The 21,686-nt window shown below is 38.7% G+C and overlaps 1 protein-coding gene across 25 annotated transcripts in view; it reads left to right on the top strand.

Annotated features, from left to right (window-relative positions):
- The window catches only part of TCF4 (transcription factor 4), a 369,074-nt gene that overhangs the window by 339,533 nt on the left and 7,855 nt on the right, over window positions 1–21,686 (top strand). For 17 of the 25 annotated variants that reach the window (XM_033238226.1, XM_033238190.1, XM_033238198.1 and 14 more), the window contains 2 exons: window positions 18,281–18,416; window positions 20,304–20,466. In XM_033238226.1, coding sequence (XP_033094117.1) covers window positions 18,281–18,416; window positions 20,304–20,466 — 299 coding nt within the window. The remainder of the gene's footprint in view (window positions 1–18,280; window positions 18,417–20,303; window positions 20,467–21,686) is intronic. The other 8 variants (XM_033238218.1, XM_033238165.1, XM_033238154.1 and 5 more) reach the window with 1 other exon arrangement.

The raw sequence follows: 21,686 nt of genomic DNA, 5'->3' as shown, positions 1-21,686 counted from the left end.
AGTATCCTGTTTTGTCCGTTACAGGCTCGCTAAAAGTTGCTTGGATGAAGGTATATTTTCCATTATCACTGTAGCATTTCTCATTTAAGCATGGTCCCAAAAGGAAATGCAAAATACATACTAATTATTATGAGGTTCTTTTAAGTTCTTATTCAGTAGTATTCTCCTGTCCATCTTTCAGTTTCTCTTAATAAAAGGCTAAGATTAAGAGTACCATTCTGAACAGTGTAGTACTGAAATCTGCAACCAATTTGAAACCAAAAATACTGGCTTATAAATAGAAGCAATGAACTCACATCTAAAATGTGGAAAGATATTTTTGAATGCCAAAGAGAAATCTTTGTTTCTTTTCCTTGACCTCTGCCCTAAAAATTCATCATTGAGTAAAAATTGTTTATATGTTCATGGCAGTTGCTTAGAGTTTACAAAAGAAAAGTCTAGATTTTAATTTAGCTTGGCCTCAGGTAATGTGTTAAATACACTTGGGATGCATATAATATGAGATTTTCGTTTGTACAGCTCTTTTTTTTTAACTACAATGTTTAAACAATACTGCTTTTAATTAAGAAATCTGGCTTTATTAAAAGCCAGATCTGTGACTTACAACCATTTCTGTATATCTGCTCTCAATGAAGAGAAAAATAGTTTAATTTCTGTAGCTGTGTTCCTTTTGCATATGTTAAACGGATGTAACATGCACCCAGGGCATTGCTTCAGAGAGAGAGTCTTTTCCATAAATATATAAAGTTTTTCTTAAATACCAGATGTAGGTTAAGTGGTTCTTTTAAATATTAAACTATACATAAATGCTTTTTGGGACTATTTGACCTTTGAATTGCCTCCTTTTTGAGTCAGATTCAGAGGTGGGATGGGAGGAAAAGAATAGAATTATTTTTGGAGATAGGAAGTTGGACTGACCTCAGTAGAAGGGAAAGTGAGATGATGGAATAGAACGGTAGAAAAAAGGAAATAATTAGCCAGTATTACATAGAAACCCCTTTAATTTGATCTTGACATACACACACACACACACACACACACACACAAGCAATAAAGCTGCCAGTTTTGCTGATAAGGAAAAGTTCCTGTTTTCTCCTCTGAAGACATTTAATATTCAATCAAGGACAGCCACAGAGCCAACCAGATCATAGCGTAACTCCAAAGATATGGCATGTCATCACCCTGCTGCCCTTTGAACCAAATGGGGTTTTGCAGTCTCTCTCCTTTCTTCTTGAAAACCATTAAGTGTGTCCCCAGAATCTGAGCTCCTCAGCCTGAAACACTAATGTGTGTGAAAAGGATTGGTTTGGCCTATCTTTCCGGTGCAAACTGGTATGAATTTTAAAACAAAAACATAGAACAAAGGAAATAGTTTTGAATTTAATCAGTCTGAAGTTAGCCTTTGACCATTTGATACATTCCACAATAAAAAGGAAGTTTAAGGGGAAGGAAAAAAAAAAAAAAACTCACCCCCCTTACCCCCAACAACAAAAAAATTCAAGGAGGATACTGGTAATGTTTTCCACATTTGAATTTTAATACATGAAACAGGCTATAAAACTTTGGCCAGCTGCAGTAAATAAAGTAGCCGTGGGAGGTATGCACCGGAAACTTCAGCAGAGAACACTGGTGAGAGTCTCATTCCCAACTACACACCTTCGTTTGTTGTTCTGGGCGGAAGCGAGTTGCAGTAACTTGATACTCATCCCAGTCCCGGATTTATTTTGAGCACATCACCTTTCTAACTCTCCTTAGTAATTCCTTCTGATTAAAGAATAGACAGCTTTGAATCCTCTCGACCTCTGTACCCTTCTCGTTTCCTCTCTCCCCGCCTTCCAAAAATCAAAACAAAATGGCTTGATAACTTGGAAGGTGATATAAGCGTTTCTTTCTGCAGCAGCTTGAAATCGTGGTGGGGAAAACTGTGGTTCTGCCTCGGCTGTTATGTTATCTCATTTAATTGCTAACATATTGTCCTTAGCTTTTGATTCATAAAATGTTTTCCTTGGAGTTCTGAAGTAGGTCTTCGGTGATTTACCAAGTATTAGTATAATGAAAGGGATTTTTTTTTTTTCACAGCGGCATGGCTTATAACACGAGAGTGAATGTTTGTATACTTGCAAGCTTTCTGAATGATATTATTGAGCTATGCTTCTTTCCTGCTCAAAAACCTTCGCTGCCTTTCCATTATCTACAAGATAAAGACCAATTCCTTAGCTCAGTGTTTGAAGCCCATTACCATTTACCGAAAGCCTTATGTTGAGCTCTTCCAATCTGCAACAAGTCTTCCAGCAAGACCAGGCTGGGCATATTACCAGAATTCACCCCGTATGTTCTCCTTTGGTTCTTTTGTATCTGTCTGTCTTGTCCAGCCCTATCTGCTTATCTCTGTACACCTAATACCCACCCATTCTCAAAGCACTGACTCAAATCATTCTTCTTCCAGGAAGCCTTCCCTTGCTCCCACACCCATGCTAGCCATTTTTTTCTCTATTCTTACAGCCCTATGAATCATACCATTTCTAGATATTTATCCTACCCAGCTCCGCATAGCTGTGCATCTTTTATAGATATGACTCTGCCTTACCAACTGTTGTAAATTCCTCGAGTCCCACATATTATATTTTGTCTCTCTCCCCCCGACCCCCGTAAATAGATCATCCATAGAAACTGGAGAAAAGAAACTAGGAAACTAACATTTTCTGAGTGTGAGTTGGCAGCCCCTCTGCTAGGCGCTCTGCATGCATTGTCTTAGGCAGTCTTCACAACAGCCCAGTCAGGGTGATAATAGTGGCCATTTCAGGTGTTGGTAAAGTGAGCCTTAGAAGTTTGAGCAATTAGTCTCAAGTCATGCAGCTGGAGTTAAACTCAAGCACATCAACTCCAAATTCAATGCTCTTTTTTACTACCAGGCATACTCTCCAGAGATTATCTATAAGAACACCTTTTCAGAACTTATTTTAAATGCTAAGAGCTTGTGATTTTCAAACCTTGATAAGTGTTGGTTGGCAAAAGAAGTTTCCAGGTATTCCATGGCTGGGTTCCCAGAGCAGCTTTCTTCCCAAATGTATAGACAGAGAACTTTCCCTCCAATGTGGTGGCATGCCTTGGATTAAAACTCACATTGTCTCTCCACTTATTCTTAAACCAACATGTTTGTGCTGAGTGCCTCAGAGGTGTGAACTCTCCCTACCAGGGTCCTTGAGGTAGCAAATTTTAAGTTATCAAATTATTTTTCTTACTATAACTGCCCACTTTTCTTCCAAAATTAAAGCAGAAACTCTGAATGTGGGAGAATAAGGAACTAGCCAGGTCTTCAATACCCTAGTTAGAAACTCTTACCAAGTGTGATTCCCTCTCTGCCTCAGAGACCTCCATGATTAATCCTGATATTAAATGATTAGATTTCTTATAAATTATGGAAAGGGCAATTTTCCAGATATAATTCTCTCTGTTATTCATTCAGTATTCAGATCCACAGATGAAACCTGAAAAGAAGCCTTTCAAATGACCTAACCTCTTTTTTAACTGAATAAGAACAAAACCCACATCAAACTTGTCTTTATATGACTCTGTGTGTTCCTGTTTATTTGTTGATAGAGTCACCAATGATGGGATCATTGAGCTAAAAATCCCCTCTACTATTCATATATTGCATTAGTGTAGCTCTCAGGTCCTTTTTGTTTAAAGTCTGTTTATTCATTCCAATAACATTTATCCATGGTTACCAAGTGTAGGCTCTGTGCTGTCAAGGAATTCACAGACGAGTAGGAAAAGATGTGTGTTTAAGCAGAGTGCTCCCTGCCCATCTGCTATGCCCTCTAAAAGACCAGGGGCCCGACTCCTATCCAGTAGTGAAAGATCACATGGTTGTTTGGTAGAAGAGTGGTCATCTCCTATGAGAAACTCTTCCAGTTGACTTAGGGATGGGGGAGTCATGTGCAACTCACCCCACACACCTGTCCTCCACAGCATCCTCCAGAGTCCTGCAGGTGGAGGGTATGGAACCCATTTCAGAAACCATCAATAAAAGTAGATCTCAGCCCAGTTTTCCTCTTTTCAGTAACAATTTTAGTTTTACTTTGGATTAAATGCAGCCTCTCAAAAGAGCATTCCTTAGGCAAGGTAGTATCTTTTTATTTAACTGACATTAAATACATGAGAGCTTTTACCTCTCAGGGCTTCATAGGACAAACAACTGCAAGTAGTTTTCCTTGTACAGTTAAGAGCTCAGACCACTGAATTTTAGATTCTAAAAGTGCCCTGGAAATCACTTAACCCATTGCCCTTCTTTTGAAGACTGAGGCCTAGGAAGGGGAAGTGACCAAACCATGGGTACTCACCAGTAGGATTAGAAACCAGACAAAAGAGGCTGGACACGTGGCTCACTCCTATAATCCCAGCACTTTAGGAGGCCGAGGGAGGTGGATCACTTGAGGTCAGGAGTTCGAGACCAGCCTGGCCAACATGCTAAAACCCGTCTCTTCCAAAAATACAAAAATTAGCCAGGCATGGTGGTGCACACCTGTAATCCCTGCTGCTCAGGAGGCTGACGCAGGAGAACTGCTTGAACCCTGGAGGCAGAAGTTGCAGTGAACCAAGATTGTGCCACTGCACTCCAGCCTGGACAACAGAGTGAGACCCGGCCTTACACACAAAAAAGGAAACCAGACAAAACAGCAAGCAGACCAGCACTCCTTGTGCTATATCCTACACTGCTCAGCCGACTTCCTCTTTACCCTAATATCATAACCATTTCACAACTGTGAGTGGTAGATATTAGAAACCATTCTGTTACTCTGACTTAACTAATGAAATCCAAGAAAACTCTTTAGTTGGCCCTAGGCTGCCTGCAACGAGTTGCTCTTTGGCAAAAAGAGAGGGTAGTGGGTATTGATGTGATGTGGCATTTACTGGTATATAGTCATGGGAGCAGCAGGATTCAGAAAATTCTGTTTCTATGTGGACCTCTTCAACAAAGATATGATCAACGGAGGCATCAGCATCTTCAGTCTTGCTCCTTTTGGCCTTTCACAGGTTTTGATTCCATAAAGTTCTATGTCTATTTGAGTGCATTCTTCATTTCTAAGCAGTTATTCCCATGGACTCTCAGGGAATTTAAGAGATTATCTCTACTGAAATCCTCCTACAGATTCCCTGCTCAGCAGTCAACAAGCCTTGATCAACTTCCTTCCTTCAAGGGTGCTCCAAATGCCCCCAAAGTCCATTTTCTTCAAATGTTTGAAAGTTCTTCCTAGGTCCAGCCCATTTCTCCACAAGAGCTTTTAGTGTGTGAAATCGCAAACTGAACACAGTGCTTAAGGAAGGATCAAGTGGACTAGGATGGATCTTTCTCCTCCCCCATTCAGTACCTTGTATCTTCATTAAGACCACCTAACAAAATTCTGTTTTGCTGTGTTTGATGCTTTCATTGCCCTGCTGACATATGTTCAATTTGTAATCAGCTGAAGTCCATAAGCCACATATCTCCCCAGTCTCATTGTGTACTTTTTGTTGTGTTCGTACAAAACTTCATGGAACCTCATTGAATGTTATATTGTAGCCTCAGTCTGATTCCTGTTTAATGGTTTCCCTGAAGTCCTCATTCAGTCACATACTCTGCCATCTCTGTTGCTGGCAGATGTAATGGGTTTGGCCCACGTCAAAGCCACCAATAAAAATATTTTCAGGGGAGGGAACTGACCAGAAGGTCATGAGGCTCAGTGTTACAGACATTCTTTCTACACGTATGCTGTCTTCTATCCTTAGTTTAATCTCAGCTGGTCCTGTCTCCCTCCTTATACACTGTGTGGCCCACCTTTTCTCATTGTGTCTGTAGCGTTGTCCCAGAAGCCAGGCGTGCAGCACTCACTGTGAAGCAGGAAATGAGTCTTGTCCAGAAGGCCTTGCTCTGGTGGAAACAGACTGAGTTTGAGAGGCCATTCCTCTGTTTCAGAGCACTTTCAAAACTATTTTCTAAATAGCCTGTTACAGAATTTCACCCAAGCTATACCCAAGCTATTGGTGGTCAACATCATCTTTCAATAGCTACTATCTTGTTTTTCTTTAAATTAGGATATTTGCCTTCTCTGGTGTTCTATCATCTCTCCTAATCTCCACAACTGTCAAGTATTTCGGAGAGCAGATTAGCAAGCTCAACTGAAAGTTTTGATCTTTATCAATATCATACTTTATTTTTGAAAAACTGAAAAGGGAAAAAGGACAGAAGGAGAAAAGAACTTGAAGAAATTCTTTTAACCATGGATTAGTGATAACAGCTGCAGAACCCTTGAGCTCACCATTTGATATTTCTATATTAATTTAAAGAAAAGTCAAAATATTCTGAATACAGCAATAAAGGTGAGATCCTTTAAGCTCTATTCAGCAAGCCCTAAGAAAAGTGATTAGGACACTGTGCATGCCCATATGTGAATGCAGTTGGTCACCTTAGGTATTTCCCCTTCTTTCCACATCAATACATATTTTACTCAAATTCAGACCCTATGATGTTGAAACAGACAGTCTGGCATTGAATGTTTACCTCAAAACCCTGCTTTCTCTGCACCTAGGACAAACAAATCCTAATTCTCTAGTGTTTTGCATCTTGGAGCCATGAATTTTAAATAAATCAAAAACAGAAACCTTATTGTCTTTCCCAGTTTTATAATATAAAGGACACACACACACACACACGTATATTTAAAACTGACCCTATAACTTCAGATATTCTTAAATCCTTACATGGTTTTCTTCTTAAATTTTGGAGGAAAAAGCAGGCAGACACTTTTAATATCACAGTAATCATCATTTTTTAAATGAACTGTTACAAGGACATAATCTTAAACTATCCATAATTTGGAATAGGCACAACTGTGCATTTAAAAAAAATGTAATACTACCCTTATTTTCTCAAGAAAGCAGATTTTCTGGAGGGAAAGTATATATTATATATATTAGAAAATATTAGAAAATACACATATGTTCATTCAGCCCTTCTGCATCTGCTGTGCCTCAGATGCTTTTGGGGATTCATAAACGTGTGAAAGAAAGTATCTGATCTTACAGGCCTTTTATCCTGGTAGGGTGATAATACAAATATGGGTCTAACTATAATGCAAGGTAGAATTATGAAATGACCTAAGAAGCGATTCAGACCGCTAGGAAATGCTTCCCGGAGAAGATGCCATTGAGCTCATATTCAAGTTCACATAGAATTTCAACACTTAGAGACAGGATAGAAAAGGCGTTGCAGAGCCATATAATAAACATGATTTAAAAACAGAAAATAAAGGCTCATGCACCCAAATGGAGGTAAGAAAATTGCCTGATAATACCAGCCCTTGCAGCTTGCCAGCCAGGGCTGCACTGGGGGAAAAGCCCCTCCACAGCACGGCAGCTCCAGCAATTGGCTCGAATATTTCACATGAGAGTCCACAGGAAGAGCGAGCTTTCATGTATATTTTTTACATCCAAATTAAGTTAACTCATGGAATTTTCCACCCTTAGGAATTAAAGTAGCAACTCATGAAGTAATTCAGTTATGTCATTCATACCAAAACAGAAAATACTGGAGCAACTTGGCACCATTTAAAAGCCAAGATTAGGCCTTGGCCATTTTATATTTTTTCACATTCCATGGCCGTTGTGTTATTTTAACTTTTATTGTGGCTGTAAATTTTTCAAATCAAAAGTATCTTAATTGCTTAGAAAACAGAAGTTGAAAATGGGTTCATAGTAAGAAGAGGGTTTAGGCAAAGCAGCTTTAGGAGTGAGAACTGAAAAAAAGTTGTACCATTACATGTTCTGTAATGTGAGGGTTCTACCTAATTGGTTGACATTCACAGTTGTGCATAATTATAGCTTCCTCTATATCCATAAATCATCTTAGAACTATAAAGTTGAGTTTAACCAAAAGATCTGTCCAATATTAGTTAAATGACATCTTTGGGGGAACATTGTCCTGATACAATAGCCACATTCATTTTAAAGCAGTTAATTGGACACGTTGTCAAAAATCACGGTATTGAGTTTCCACATTTTAATTTCACATTTGCCTTCTCTCTGGCTTCTGCACACGGACAGGTCTCTTTTGGAGCTGGAAGTGTGTGAAAGTTATTGGAGAATGGTAGTCTCTGGGTAATGTTTCTGTAAGCTGCCCAAAATTTTCCCCCTGTAGTCTAGATGGGAAACAGCTGGTTTTTGTTTAAAAAGCTGTTTTGCAAAATGTCTAAATCTTGAGATATAGAACTGAGGTCACCATTAAAGCAGGTGCTTAAGAGCAAGTGAGAAAGACTCCAGGGGCCGGCTGGCTCTGGAATCTTCTGCAGGGCACTTCCTATTAGAAGAAAAAGTGTTGAAGTTTGCTCCTTTATTTAGGACACAGCTATAAGTATTATAAGTAAGTGCACAAGCAATACTACTAGAAATTGAGTGGTTTTGAACATAGCCAGCCCCCAAATGAATAATTAGCTCAGTATGAAAGGAACTAAAATGGTCATTTTTCTCACAGGGCTTCAAGATACAAGAGCCCAAGGCTCTAGTCTCCTTGGGAGATTATAAGTGTTTGAATTTCCTCTTTAAACACACCAACAGTAAAAGAACTACTATTTCAAATAAGCAGTACCATAACTGACTATATCTTCCGAGGTTTTGGATGCAATCGAAGGGAAAGGGGGAAAAGAGACCCGACTTGGCAAGACCCATACCGAAGCAGTTTGGAAAAAAAGCAAAGCAAAAAGCATGTGGAACCACTAAAGGCCAGTGCACGTCAGGTATCCACCAGTCTGAAGATGAAAGGAAATAAGCCTCCTCCCCTGGGAGCTGGAGGTTATTAGCAGCTGTTTATCCAGTCGGGAATAGAGATTAACATTGTATTTTTTTTTTAAGAACTAGAAGAAAATTTGTTTGGGAAGTTGGCTTTTCATATCAAGTCACTGTGCCTTGCCAAAAAAAACTTCCTTTCTCAGAACTCATGTACAGGCATTGAGCAATGTTATGATTCTCTGAGAAACTCTGGATTACCAAAAAGTCTTTCTCCATCAAATAGAACAGAAAAGGACAGAGAAATGGGTGGACATTTGCCATTGACACATTGCAGTTGTATTCTTTACCGTGTGAAATTAGCCGTTTGGTCTATTACCTGTTCTCCAGCCTGACTCTGAATGGGACACTCTGCCTTCTGCCTCTCACACACCCTCACAACTTAATCATTGCCACTCTAACGTGCACACGATGGGCTCTGCATATACCTGCTGCTTGTAAAAAGGCCTTTCATGAGATATTGGGGAAGCTGCTTAGTACTCTGGGTGCTTTATTCTCAAAAAAAAAAAAAAAAAAAAAGAGTTGAATATTGGTATTTTCCCCCTGATTTAGTGCTACTCTTAATGTCATTTTCTTTTATTAAATCCTTTCTTCTGCTTTTGATCTTATTTATAACAGAGCCACCAGTCATATGGAAACTATTATTGTATAGCTGCGAGATGAAAGACTTCATGGCAATTAAATAAGAGTGAATCATTTGGGCCAATAATATACACATACAGTGAGGTATCATTTGTGTCCAAAATGCCCTGTGTTGTTCACTTTGTAGCAAAGCCATTGAGCTTTACAAAGGGCTTTACAAAAATCTGCTTTTTGTCAGAAATATGTGGTCTGACAATATGAAAACACATGTTAACACACAGTCCATAGCTGCTTGCTTCTTCACACATACCTAGTATCTAAATCATGCCACTTATTGATGTAAAATGAAATTTTCACTTAAGATTGGGATGTTATTTAATTGTGTTAAGCATCAGCTCTTAAAAAATATATTTGGATAATCTGTATCAAAATTCTACCCATCTACTCAAAACCTGCCTAAAATACCATGTTCTTCTTTAAGTAGTCCCTGGTTTCCCAAACGGATATGACTTCATTTTTTAAAACCCTGCATGACCTTGTACTCTTTTATGACATTCATCATATTTTGCCTTGTATAGTAATTATATTATCCCACCATTAAAATTTCAGTGTCTGGGCCAGGCGCAGTGGTTCACGCCTATAATCCCAGCACTTTGGGAGGCCGAGGTAGGAGGATCACAAGTTCAGGAGTTTGAGACCAGCCTGGCCAACATGGTGAAACCCCGTCTCTACTAAAAATACAAAAATTAGCTGGGCATGATGGTGCATGCCTGTAATCCCAGCTACTGGGGAGGCTGAGGCAGGAGAATCTCTTGAACCCAGGAGGCGGAGGTTGCAGTGAGCCAAGATCATGCCACTGCACTCCTTTCTGGGCGACAGAGCAAGACTCCATCTTAAAAAAGAAAAAAAAAAAATCAGTGCCTGCAAAGTCATAGACGTGTCTGTCTTTTATTATTTTTCCCTGCAAATGCCCATGTAGTGTCTTGCATATAGTACACTTTCATAAGGTGCTTGTCAAATTAAGTGAAATGTTTATTATTTGATAGAAACATGCTAAATGTATATTTGACAATATCAAAGGCCTTAGATTTCAGACATAGTCTCACAGATCCATAAAATTTGTGTCATCATTTACTAAGCATCTAATTGCACATTGTACTATTACACTCCTGTGCAGTGACCTGTGCAGTTCCTGTCCTTAAGATGGGATGCTCACAAGTGGAGACAAGTATAGGCTTCACGAATGGCAGCAAAACAAACTTATTGAAGTTTATGCCCTGCACCATTCAACAATGACCTTGAATGTGTTTTAAGGGTGGTGTCTGTAATGCATAGTGAGCTCAGTGAGGTGACAAGAAAGTAGAGATTTCTGGAGAACCACTCAGCACTGAAGGGTCAGAGAGTAAGGGGATCTGTGGAGCTTTAATAAAAGAGAAGCAGTTGGTGAGTTGGGAAAAAAACCAGCCCAGCAGACAGAGCAGGGAGGGCTTTGCTCAAGCCTTAATGATATGGGCATCAACCCGGCAGATGAGAGGCCATGCGTAGGTAATTGAACATTGATAGTGAGGAATTTAAAAATAGGAGGGAACTGCATTGGTCCTGGGAGCCTAGGTGAAGGATGCATTGGCACAAGGTGGACCTCTTAGACTGAATCCATGCAGCAGGCAAGAGCCAGGCTGAAGCCTTAATATTGCAAGGGATCAACAGATGGAGAGAGAATATTGCATTTAAAAGATGAGTATTTAGAAAGTGATGGGGAAGAAATGGTTCATTAGTTTAGGTGAACTTCTTTATACTTCTGCTCTCTTTCCAAATATATTACAATAAGCACGTGTTACTTTAATAACAAGAAAAGCATTTAAAAAATAAAGGCCAGTTGGTAATGGTAAATCCCTAGGGATCCTTAGGTATGGGTCACCTGGACTGGCTAAAAAGTGTGTGGAGGTGAGCAGCATGACTGTGCACTCTCACAGGTACGCGTGCACTTCAGGCATTCAGAATTCCAAGTGTCAATCAATGTCCAGTTATCTTTTCCTTTAAACAGAAGCTGTTCACACATAATTGCTAGACTTCACCATACTCTCTGTGCCAGATATGTTTGGTTCACTAGGATAGGTGAACTTTAGTTCCATACCACCTACTTACTAGCCTGCTACGTGGAGCAAGGAAGAGATAGAGGAATGGACTCTGTTCATCTCCTGCCACTGTCCCCCTAGGTGAGTTCCATCCAGTTATGGTTTCCACTATAGGAAAATGATGTTGAGAATTGAGGGTGTGGGGTGGAGATACAGAAAAGATAAATGAAACAGTTTTAATAGATGGAACGTATGAGTTACTACAAGAAAGATGAACTGAGGTCGGCTCACATCCATTTGCATTTCTTGGACTATATCACAGAATCATTCATTTAACCATTTTGGTGAACATCCAGGGGAGTTTCAGCCCAGCTGATCGCATGATAGGCAAGCACTGCATTTAGATCATGTTTAAATCCTCTTGAAAATTATTTTATTATCTGGAGAATAAATACTAAATAAATCTCCAAGAATTACACAATAAGGAATTACCTTATATTTCATACAGAACATAAGTGAAGCTGTGATGTTTCTGGAAAACAATGTAGGTGTTCTCAAGACAGTTATGAAATCTTCTCCCAACAAACATGTTAAGAATCAAATAAAATCCAAACAAAAGAATTGAATCCAGATCTGATGTTAATGAAAAGTCTCTTAAAGGTTTAATCACGTGTACTAAAGAAAAATAATCTGATAATTTTTTAAACTGAGAAATATGGAAATTATGTTTGTGGTTGGAGTGTCCCAGATGTGAGCTCTTTCTCCCCCAACAGGTGGTTATTAGAGGTAGGTCTTGTTTCCTGCAGAGCCTCTGTGCCTCTAGTGTTGTTCCTCACAGTATCTGTCTACTGCTGCCATTCCATGAACTTCCAGGTTCCCATCTGTGAGCCATTAAAGAAGTTTGCATGGCCGCCTCCCACCTCTTTAAAAGATACACTTTTGTACTAAATGGTGTTTTGCACTTTTGAGAAAATAAGTTTGCCTTCCTCAAATATGACAGAGGTCTGGCAAGATAATTGAAACTGAAATGTAGTACTCTACAACTGTCATGTATAATTGATATTTCATGGGGAGATTACAGTTCAGACACCAAAACTGTTTTCTGTATCAATGGGTTTCTAATTACAGTGAAAACACATCAGCTTTTCTTTTGTGTTAATGGAAAAACAAGAGTGAAAAGTAACAGTAAGTCACAGTTACCAGGACTTCTGTCTTTGTCCCATTTTGTTGTTCTTCTTTCTAAAAACAAACAAACAAAAAAACCTATGTCCAAAATTGGAAACCAGATGCCATTAACAGCAAACTTTAATTTTGATGTACCAAAATGTTTATAATAGTATATCCAGTTTTGTGTCATTATCACTTGGTCTAGAAACTGTGACAAGTTTCCTAAAGTTCCCATTCTATACTCTTTTAGAAGGATTATGGTAGAATAGAAGTGACTGAGGTCTGAAAGCCTGTTTTGAAGCAGTTATCTCTGGAGATAACATTAACTAGGATTGAATAACTGCCAAATGAAATTTAATACATTTTCCCATCCATGAAATAGGCCTCTTAAATACAACAGAACAATTACTTTCACAATACTGCCTGGAAACAAAGAGAGCAAAAATATTGAATGTCTTTTTTGTTTGTGGTGTTTGTTGTTAGCTAGAGGATAAGGACAAGGATATTTACCACAATGCTGAATGCATCTCCATATAAAAACAGCCTTGCCAACAACCACCTAATTTGAATCTGCATGTCTTTTAAATCTGTTTATGTTGGAGGGATCGTGGCAAATATTAAATTTTATAATTTAGTTAGACATCTTGGCCTTGGCCTGAGTTAATGAACTATGATTTCCCCCCTACAATAAAGAAAATGGAAATGATTTTCCTATATCTACATATGTATGTATATATATGTATGTCATATGCTTGTACCTAGGTGTGTATGTGCATGTATGGACATACATACACACACACGCACACACACACACACACCACACACACACACACACACTGTTTTAAAACAAAAACTCTGGGAAATAAACCCCTCTTGCCCCCTAACTCTTCTCCCCTCTCCTATATAATTGTTCAGTGTTGTAAGTTTTCTGAGTTCAAAATCTGTTTTAGATCTCTAACTAAACATCTAAAGTTAGATCTTAAGTCACTTCACCATTCTTGACCTTAGCTTTCTTTGTAAAATGAAGAGTCTGACCTAACTGATATATAACGAAGGTCCTCTAAGCCCTTGATGTTTGAGTTCTGTGATTTAAAAGTGTTTCTATCAGTTTATCAAGCCCTTTCTTGGAAACTAAGGTTATTTAAAATTATATGGTGCTTACGTGATTCAAAATAATTATTGCATATCTAATGACATTTAATTATATCCAATGACAAATTCAAACAGGAGAATTTAAATAGATGTGTTGGAATTTGAGTATAATTTGACCTAATATACAATGTAACTCAGATATTTACACCTACATGAAAATGTGGATGGAACAGGCCAAGCTGGCTGTGTCTGGACTACATGATCTTGTCTCCCCTTCCTCCTTTGTAGCTCTCTGGACCAGGAAAATGCCTGTCATTAAGGTGACCCATTCATAGGATGACCTATGTCTGCTTCAGAGTGAGCTGGGCCATCCAATGATCTTGGCATTCTAAGCTTAGAAATATGAAGACAAAGAGGAAATTAGCAGCAGGTACAGAACCAGAAGGAATGCACCAAGAGGTATCATGAAGAATGAGTCCAATATGTCCTCATGAGAGAGCAGAAGCCGAAGAGAAGCAGTGGTGCCCCCAGAGAGAGGAGAGAGGCTGAATAGCCCAGCAGAGGCAAGGAGTGGCATTCGGTTCCCAAGAGCTGAGTCCCAAACCTAAGCTACAGAAAACTCTTTATGATAAATCTCCTTTTATTTGAACAATCTCAAATAGGTTTCTCTTCCTTACTATTAAAACTGCCCCACTAAATTGATCAGTGTACAAAAATCCGCCCAAGAATTATTATGAGTTCCACAAAAACCAGGACCACATCTGAGTTATTTCTCATTCTGTCCCCAGTATCTCACAAAGTGACAGGCATGGGCTAGATTAGAAAATGTTTGTTGAATTAGTAAATGCATGCTCTGATCAATCAATGAATAATCATTGAATAATTTTTAAATTTCACTTCTTTTACTTTTAGCATAGCTATCACTAAAACTGCATTATATGTGACTATGGGAAGATTCACATTTACAATGAGTATTAATTAACTTTTCATAAGCTGGCTTTTAACTTTAGACTACTGTTATCTCTATGAAAAGGTTATCAAAATAGGGCTTTAACGAAGTACGGATTTTCTAAAAATAGGGACCAAATGTCATTCTTAGAATTGATTTGCAGGAATCTCTTTTTTCCTAGTCACATTGTGACGTATTTAATTTCAGAATGCCAAGATCATTGGATGGCCCAGCTCAATTTGAAGCAGACATGGGTCATCCTATGAATGGGCCACCTTAATGCCAGTGGACAAATCCCTGACCCTTGTATATACAGAGAACAGTGTGGGTTTCTCCATCTATTTATGTGTTATTCTAGTGATGGATTTGTGCTGACCATCCACCGTGTTTCTTCCCTTGTCTCTCATGTGACCAGAAATAATGTTTCTGAAAGAGAAGTAAATAGGGTTAGAACATGCCATCTGTGGCCAAGGAAACAAGCAAAGCCAAGCCAATTCTTCAAATTGGAATACTATTCCACAGCCATGGGCAACGGAATTGATCCTATGCTGGAGAATCCAGCTCATTATTACATGGCTCTGGACCTATCCGAGGTCATTCACATGAGCTGGAATAGACACAGTTACAAGGGAAGTCTTAAAGCATCATGATAGCCGGGTGTGGTGGTGGGCACCTGTAATTCCAGTTATTTGGGAGGCTAAGGCAGGAGAATCACTTGAACCTGGGAGGCAGAGGCTCCAGCCTGGATGACAGAGCGAGACTGTCTCAAAAAAAAAAAAAAAATTTTTTTTAATTTTAAAAAACAAAAGCATCAGAACAACTTTGTCTCTATCATTCTTTGTGGAAAATGATTGATATTATTTGAGATGATCTAACATGATCTATAGAAAATAGATGGAGTTAGGTAACATATGGGCCTAAAATCCAAACAAAAATGTAGTTGGAACAACTATATCCTCAAATATATTTATAATATTTAAGAGTTTACAGTCATTGTATAGGAGAAAGATTTAAAATTAAATAGATTTTAACAAAACAGAGACAAAGATCACCGTAAGTAAAGATAGCCTGAGTTTTGAGGGTTCTTGAACTACACAGGCTATTCTTTCTATATAACATGCAAGTATTTTCAGTCAAAACACACGATTCTGTCTGCAGTTATGTACCTGTTATATACCAGTTGTCATGTATGATTGCGTGGGTTCTCTTTTCCTCTTTTAAGAACTTACCTCAATGTGATCTAGAGGAAAACAATTTCAAGATCAATAACTGAATATATTTTAAGTAAAAAGCAAAACATTAATCTTAAGATATGTCGCAGATGCTTGCAAATAAGTCTTGAGAGTGTTAATGATTCTGAAATAGGAGTATACTTCTCCTCTATGCTCAAATCTGTGGTTACCTTCAGTGATTTTTGACTTAGAGTCATCCTTTGTGGAAATTCAAGAAATTACATCCATTGAGAACACAAATAAATATGAATCAGCACAAAGAATTATTTAGTTTTATATTGATTGACAGACATAAAGAGCCACCATTTGATCAAGGCCTGTAAAAATTCATGCTTACAAGTTGACATCTTAGATTGAAAGGATAATCATTGATTGAATCCATTTTCTAATGCGTGAATATAAAAACAGCAAATCAAAACCTCAATGGAAAATAGCTATCACTCTTCTGAATAAAAATTAAAATATATAGGAGGGTCAGTTACAAATGGTTGCAGGAGCAGGTGGGCGTGGTCTGCCTATAAAAGAGCGGACTTCAGTCACAGAGAAAAGGAGTGGTGTGGCAGGCAACAGGGTTGAATATTTTTTTTTAAAAAAAGGTCTGTACTTAATGCCATAGAGCTCTAGGATCAGTGAGTGAAATCTACAAAGAGGCCAATTTGTGGTAAAAATGGAATGGGCTGCTTTGGGAGATACCAGTCTCAGTACATTTGAAGCACCCCATAGAGGCCACATAACCACCATTCAGAAAGTTCTGTATTGCGACACAGGCACCAGGCAGCAGTGCTGGACTTCCCACCTCTCTCTGCTGAAACACTTATTGATACTTCCTGATGCTCATAAGCCTCAAGTCTTTTCCTATTCTTGCTGTATTTTGAATCCAAACAATATGATTTATGATTTATATGATCCTCTCCACCCAAAATTTAAAAAAATATTTTGGAGTGCATACACACACACACACACCACATGCACGCACACATGAATATAAAAATGGCATATTTCAGGATCAATTACTTAAATATATTTTCAGTAAAAAGCAAAATATTGTAGGCGATACTTACAATACATACCTGCCTTTAAATAGTATGTGCTTATTAGGTCCTGTGAATTTGATTGTTGTTGGTTCAGATTCTTATTATTGATGCATTCTTTGGAAATAGCCTTTTAACATATTTTGGTAACAAAAGAGTGAAGGTTCTCCTTTCTGGTTTCATGTTTTTGACTGGAAAAAAAAAACCTGATTCATAGCAGTATAAATGTATGGTTAATTTTTTGTGTTTTAGACCCACCGTCCTGTGTGAATGCTTACTTAACCATAGGCTAAGAAAGTACTTGGAAATACAAAATGTGAACTACTCATTGTCCTCTTAGTTTATAAATGCTTAATGTTTTTGCTTGAAGGCATATGCTATAAAGTAGGCAGTTGCTGTCTCAGTGCTGCAAGTTCAGTGTCTCTGGACCCTAGAGTAGATAGTAGTAGTTAATAAAAAGCTCAGCAGTATTTTTTTAATCAAGTAATCATGCTGTACTCTATAATTTTATTTTTGGAAGCGTCGAGAGTATTTACAATATGGTGTCTTTCTAGGATCAGAATAGTGAGGGAAAAAATGGAAAAATGTCCAAACATCCTTGCATGGCAATGATGGCATTACTGGTGTGTTTAATAAAACCTTTATTGGTACATTTTCCGGTGTGGTGGCGTTGGCAGAAACCATCCCCCTTTGGATTTGAAACTCAGCAGCTGATGAAATACAGTAAACATTAATTTGGAATGGGCTGCCAGTTTTGGAAAGCCAGGTGACATTTTATTATATTTGTACCAAGCAGAGGCTGTGTCCCATACTGCTGTAGCTTCCGCTGTCAGAGGCTTAGCTGGCATTATGGAAAAAAAAAAAAAAAAAATGGCAGGCCTGAGAATCTTATCCCCTGAAATGAAAGTCGAATGCCAAATTGAAATTCCTGTAGGATTTCCGATAGCAATGGGGGAATTGAGAAGCCCACAATTAAGCATATGGGCATTAAGATAATTGTCAGATCTGTTGGCGGACATGATAGAAGACAGATGGGTACGAATCAGTGCGCTCCACTGCAGCACCCTGGGAGACAATTTGACGTTTTACCTGCCTGAGCTACTCTGCCATATTTGTCACTGAATGTACAGCACGGCGTCTTACTGAGTGTTAAGTGTTTTCGCCGGTAACTATAGGTGCATGTGCGGTCCTTCAGCGCCCTCTAGTGAAATGCGTTTGGGAGTATGATTTTTGAAAAGCCAGCCTGCCTTCATCAGGTCCTCGTGGCCTCTGGAAATAGCAGTCACACCTCTGGTTCCTGCTCACCTGTCTGGTTCCTCTCGCCCCTTTCAGGTGGGGACCCATCGTGAAGATGGTGTGGCCCTGAGAGGCAGCCATTCTCTTCTGCCAAACCAGGTTCCGGTCCCACAGCTTCCTGTCCAGTCTGCGACTTCCCCTGACCTGAACCCACCCCAGGACCCTTACAGAGGTAGGTTGGCCTCACCAGGGCACTTCTGACCTCACTTTCACAATAGGCCCAGTATTGATACCCAGCCTCTTGGTGTTCATCCCTCAAGAAGCACTGGCAGAAACCCAAGAATCAAATTGGGCACAAAAATGGTAAGGAAATGGGAAAGTATTTAGAACTTCGCCTGCTAATTGTGTTTCTCCAGGGACTGTTTTCCTCAAACATCCTCTGAAATCCTGGTCCTATATCATCCAGGAATGAGGCCACAGACTGATGAGAGGAAATTTTATTTTAGCTATTTCCACATTTTTCTCATTCAGGTCCTCTAATGTGGTTAGTTGTGGCCTGAAAATGATATTTCCAAATGAATAGGAAGGAAGGAAATTGTTGTTGTTGTTGTTTCAGATGGAAGGAAATATAGGTGCATTTAAAAAATGGAGCTTGGTTGCAGTTGCATGATTTTCGCTCTTGAGTCATCTAGCCCTCTAATGATTGCCTCATAGCAGTGACTGCGAGCAGCTTTTCATGACCCCAGGAAGTTGGGCTATTATTGGCCAGCTGACTAGGAGTCACTTAGATAACATCTTCTAGTCCCTTCACGTTTCATATAAAAATGATAACATTGCCACAGGAATACATGTGGGCATTTTTTCAACTGTTCAACATTGTACAGATCTGAGTGTCAATTTTACGTATGGGTATGTCTGCCCATTTTTATATAAATAGTAATGATTTTATGGACTTTTTTTTTTTTTTTTTTTTTGAGACAGAGCCTCACTCTGTTGCCCAGGCTGGAGTACAGTGGTGCGATCTCAGCTCACTGCAACCTCCACCTCCCAGGTTCAAGCAGTTCTGCCTCAGCCTCCCAGGTAGCTTGGATTACAGACATGCATCACCATGCCCGGCTATTTTTCATATTTTTAGTAGAGACAGTGTTTCACCATGTTGGCCAGGCTGGTCTTGAACGCCTGACCTCAAGTGATATACGTGCCTCAGCCTCCCGAAGTGCTGGGATTACAGGCGTGAGCCACTGCACCTGGCCAGGACCTTTCTTACCAAGAGCCTTTGGGTTTTGTCCTCTTTGTCCGAAATCTGTACTTCTCAGACTGCACATGAGCACGACCTGAGGATCTTGTTAAAGTGCAGATTCTGCTTCAGTAGGTCTGGGATTGTCCATTTCTAATGGGCTCACAGGTGATGAGGCCGCATGGACCAAAGTTTGAGTGGCAAGGTTCTAGAATACACAGATTATAAATAAGGGAGAATACTTGACAGATACAGTTCTGCCTTTAAAAAAATTATTACATTAGGATCGTGTTTTAAAATGCAGTGTGACTTGGAAAGTTGAGCAATGATAAAGCTAGAAATTTCTAAAATGAGTAGAAAACTGCCTTCCATATGTACCATTTTAAAATGCTGATTACTCCTTGAGAATAAGAGAAGCTTAATTTCAGAATATCATTAGGGTACCTATTGAAGTCTTGACTGCACATATTTAGCATACTCCCTGGGAATTATATTTTAAGGACATTTTCCTATTAAATCAATGCATATGGAAGAAACTCAATATAATAGCTGATATTTACTTGGGTTCTTAATCAGAACATTGGCTGTGTGATTTTCATGATTATGATTTTCATTGCAATTAAGTTGATGTTTTGTAGACAGTGAAATTACCATCTACTCCAAAAGATTGCAAAATAGAATTTAACCTTAGAGCCAATGCAGGGAAAATTTGTTTCTGCAGGTGCATTTTTTTGAAATTTCAACAGATAGCAGGAAAAAAAGAAAAAAGTGACAGAAGGATCACAGTTCAGCAGTATGAATTGTCTGCTGGCAGCCTTGCAATCTGGTGTGCAGGCAGTGAGATTTTGGTGTACATATCACCTGATTTCTCTTTTTCTGCAGGCATGCCACCAGGACTACAGGGGCAGAGTGTCTCCTCTGGCAGCTCTGAGATCAAATCCGACGACGAGGGTGATGAGAACCTGCAAGACACGAAATCCTCGGAGGACAAGAAATTAGATGACGACAAGAAGGATATCAAATCAATTACTAGGTCAAGATCTAGGTAACAGTATATAATACTGTCGCTTCATTTAATTCCTTTATTGGACTTTGATGAAGTGAACAGAATGGGAAGAAACTATTCAGTTTTTTCCTGGCAGGTAAATTTACAGCTGAAAAGAAAATTAAAGGCCTACTCTAGAAGTACTAAAAGTATCGTTTAAGATACCTGTACTCTAGTGGAGCCTAAAATGTTTTGGCATTTATGAATCTGGACCCAATGCTAATGACACACAGTGAAAACAATTTGTATCTGATTCAAGTACAGTTTGTTTTTAAAACTATACTTATTCTACAAATTTGGTCAGAAATGTTGTGTCTATAATATTTCTAAAAAGAGATGGTAGCCATGTTAAAAACTCAATTGATGTATGTGCCAACTATAACTCTTTTCTTACCTCTAAAGTGAGAAAATACTGATTTCCTAGATTTATCCTAAACATGTAGATGTATATGAGTAATACCTAAATTGCTAATGGTTTTTCCTCCTGGACACTCTTTTCTGCAGAAAACACAACTGCAGGAAAATAGCTTCTGTCTGGTTTTCTTAAATATCTGCTATCTTTAAATTCGAATCTGTATCTCCTTGAACTTGAATCTGGTAATCAGATGTTTTTTGAATACCAGCACCCGTGTACTTTACCTCAATTCCCTTGGGTTGTTTTTATTCACAAATTCAACCAATTGTCCTAAGACTACAACTTTCCATCTAAAGGCTGTGGTTCTCAAGGTTCTATTTGGAATCTTTTGTGAATTAAGAACATGCTGCCTCTTCACGTTAGCTTCGTAATTATTGAGATAAATTCCATGTTCTGCCAGAAGTTTAAAAATGCCAAATGCTTCTAGATAACCCCTTTCCTTCCTCGTCGTTTTCTGATTCTTGGCCACTTTGGCAAGAAATCCCAAGGAGGGAATTTCATACCTTTAATAACTTCTGTGTTAGACCAGTCAGTTCTTGATAATTTAACTTACTGTGGCCAAACTTATGCATGTTAATGGATTCTTTGATGTTTCAGAACAACATTTTCACTCACTGTTGAGAACCTTCTGATTTAAAAAGGTCACTCTTATGATATTTACTTCTGTATGCCTCCAAAACTGTATTACAAGGCAGTGCCTTTCAAATCTAGGCAGTTTTATTTGCATAACCAGTTTATTTATAAGTGAATAACCAATTCTGATTGGTTATTGACCTGAAAACATTTGGAAGAAAAGTTCCCATTT

This window comes from Trachypithecus francoisi, unplaced genomic scaffold (assembly GCF_009764315.1).
Source record: "Trachypithecus francoisi isolate TF-2019V2 unplaced genomic scaffold, Tfra_2.0 Contig01474, whole genome shotgun sequence".
Classification (NCBI taxonomy): domain Eukaryota; kingdom Metazoa; phylum Chordata; class Mammalia; order Primates; family Cercopithecidae; genus Trachypithecus; species Trachypithecus francoisi.
This window is presented reverse-complemented; position numbering and strand designations above follow the sequence as displayed.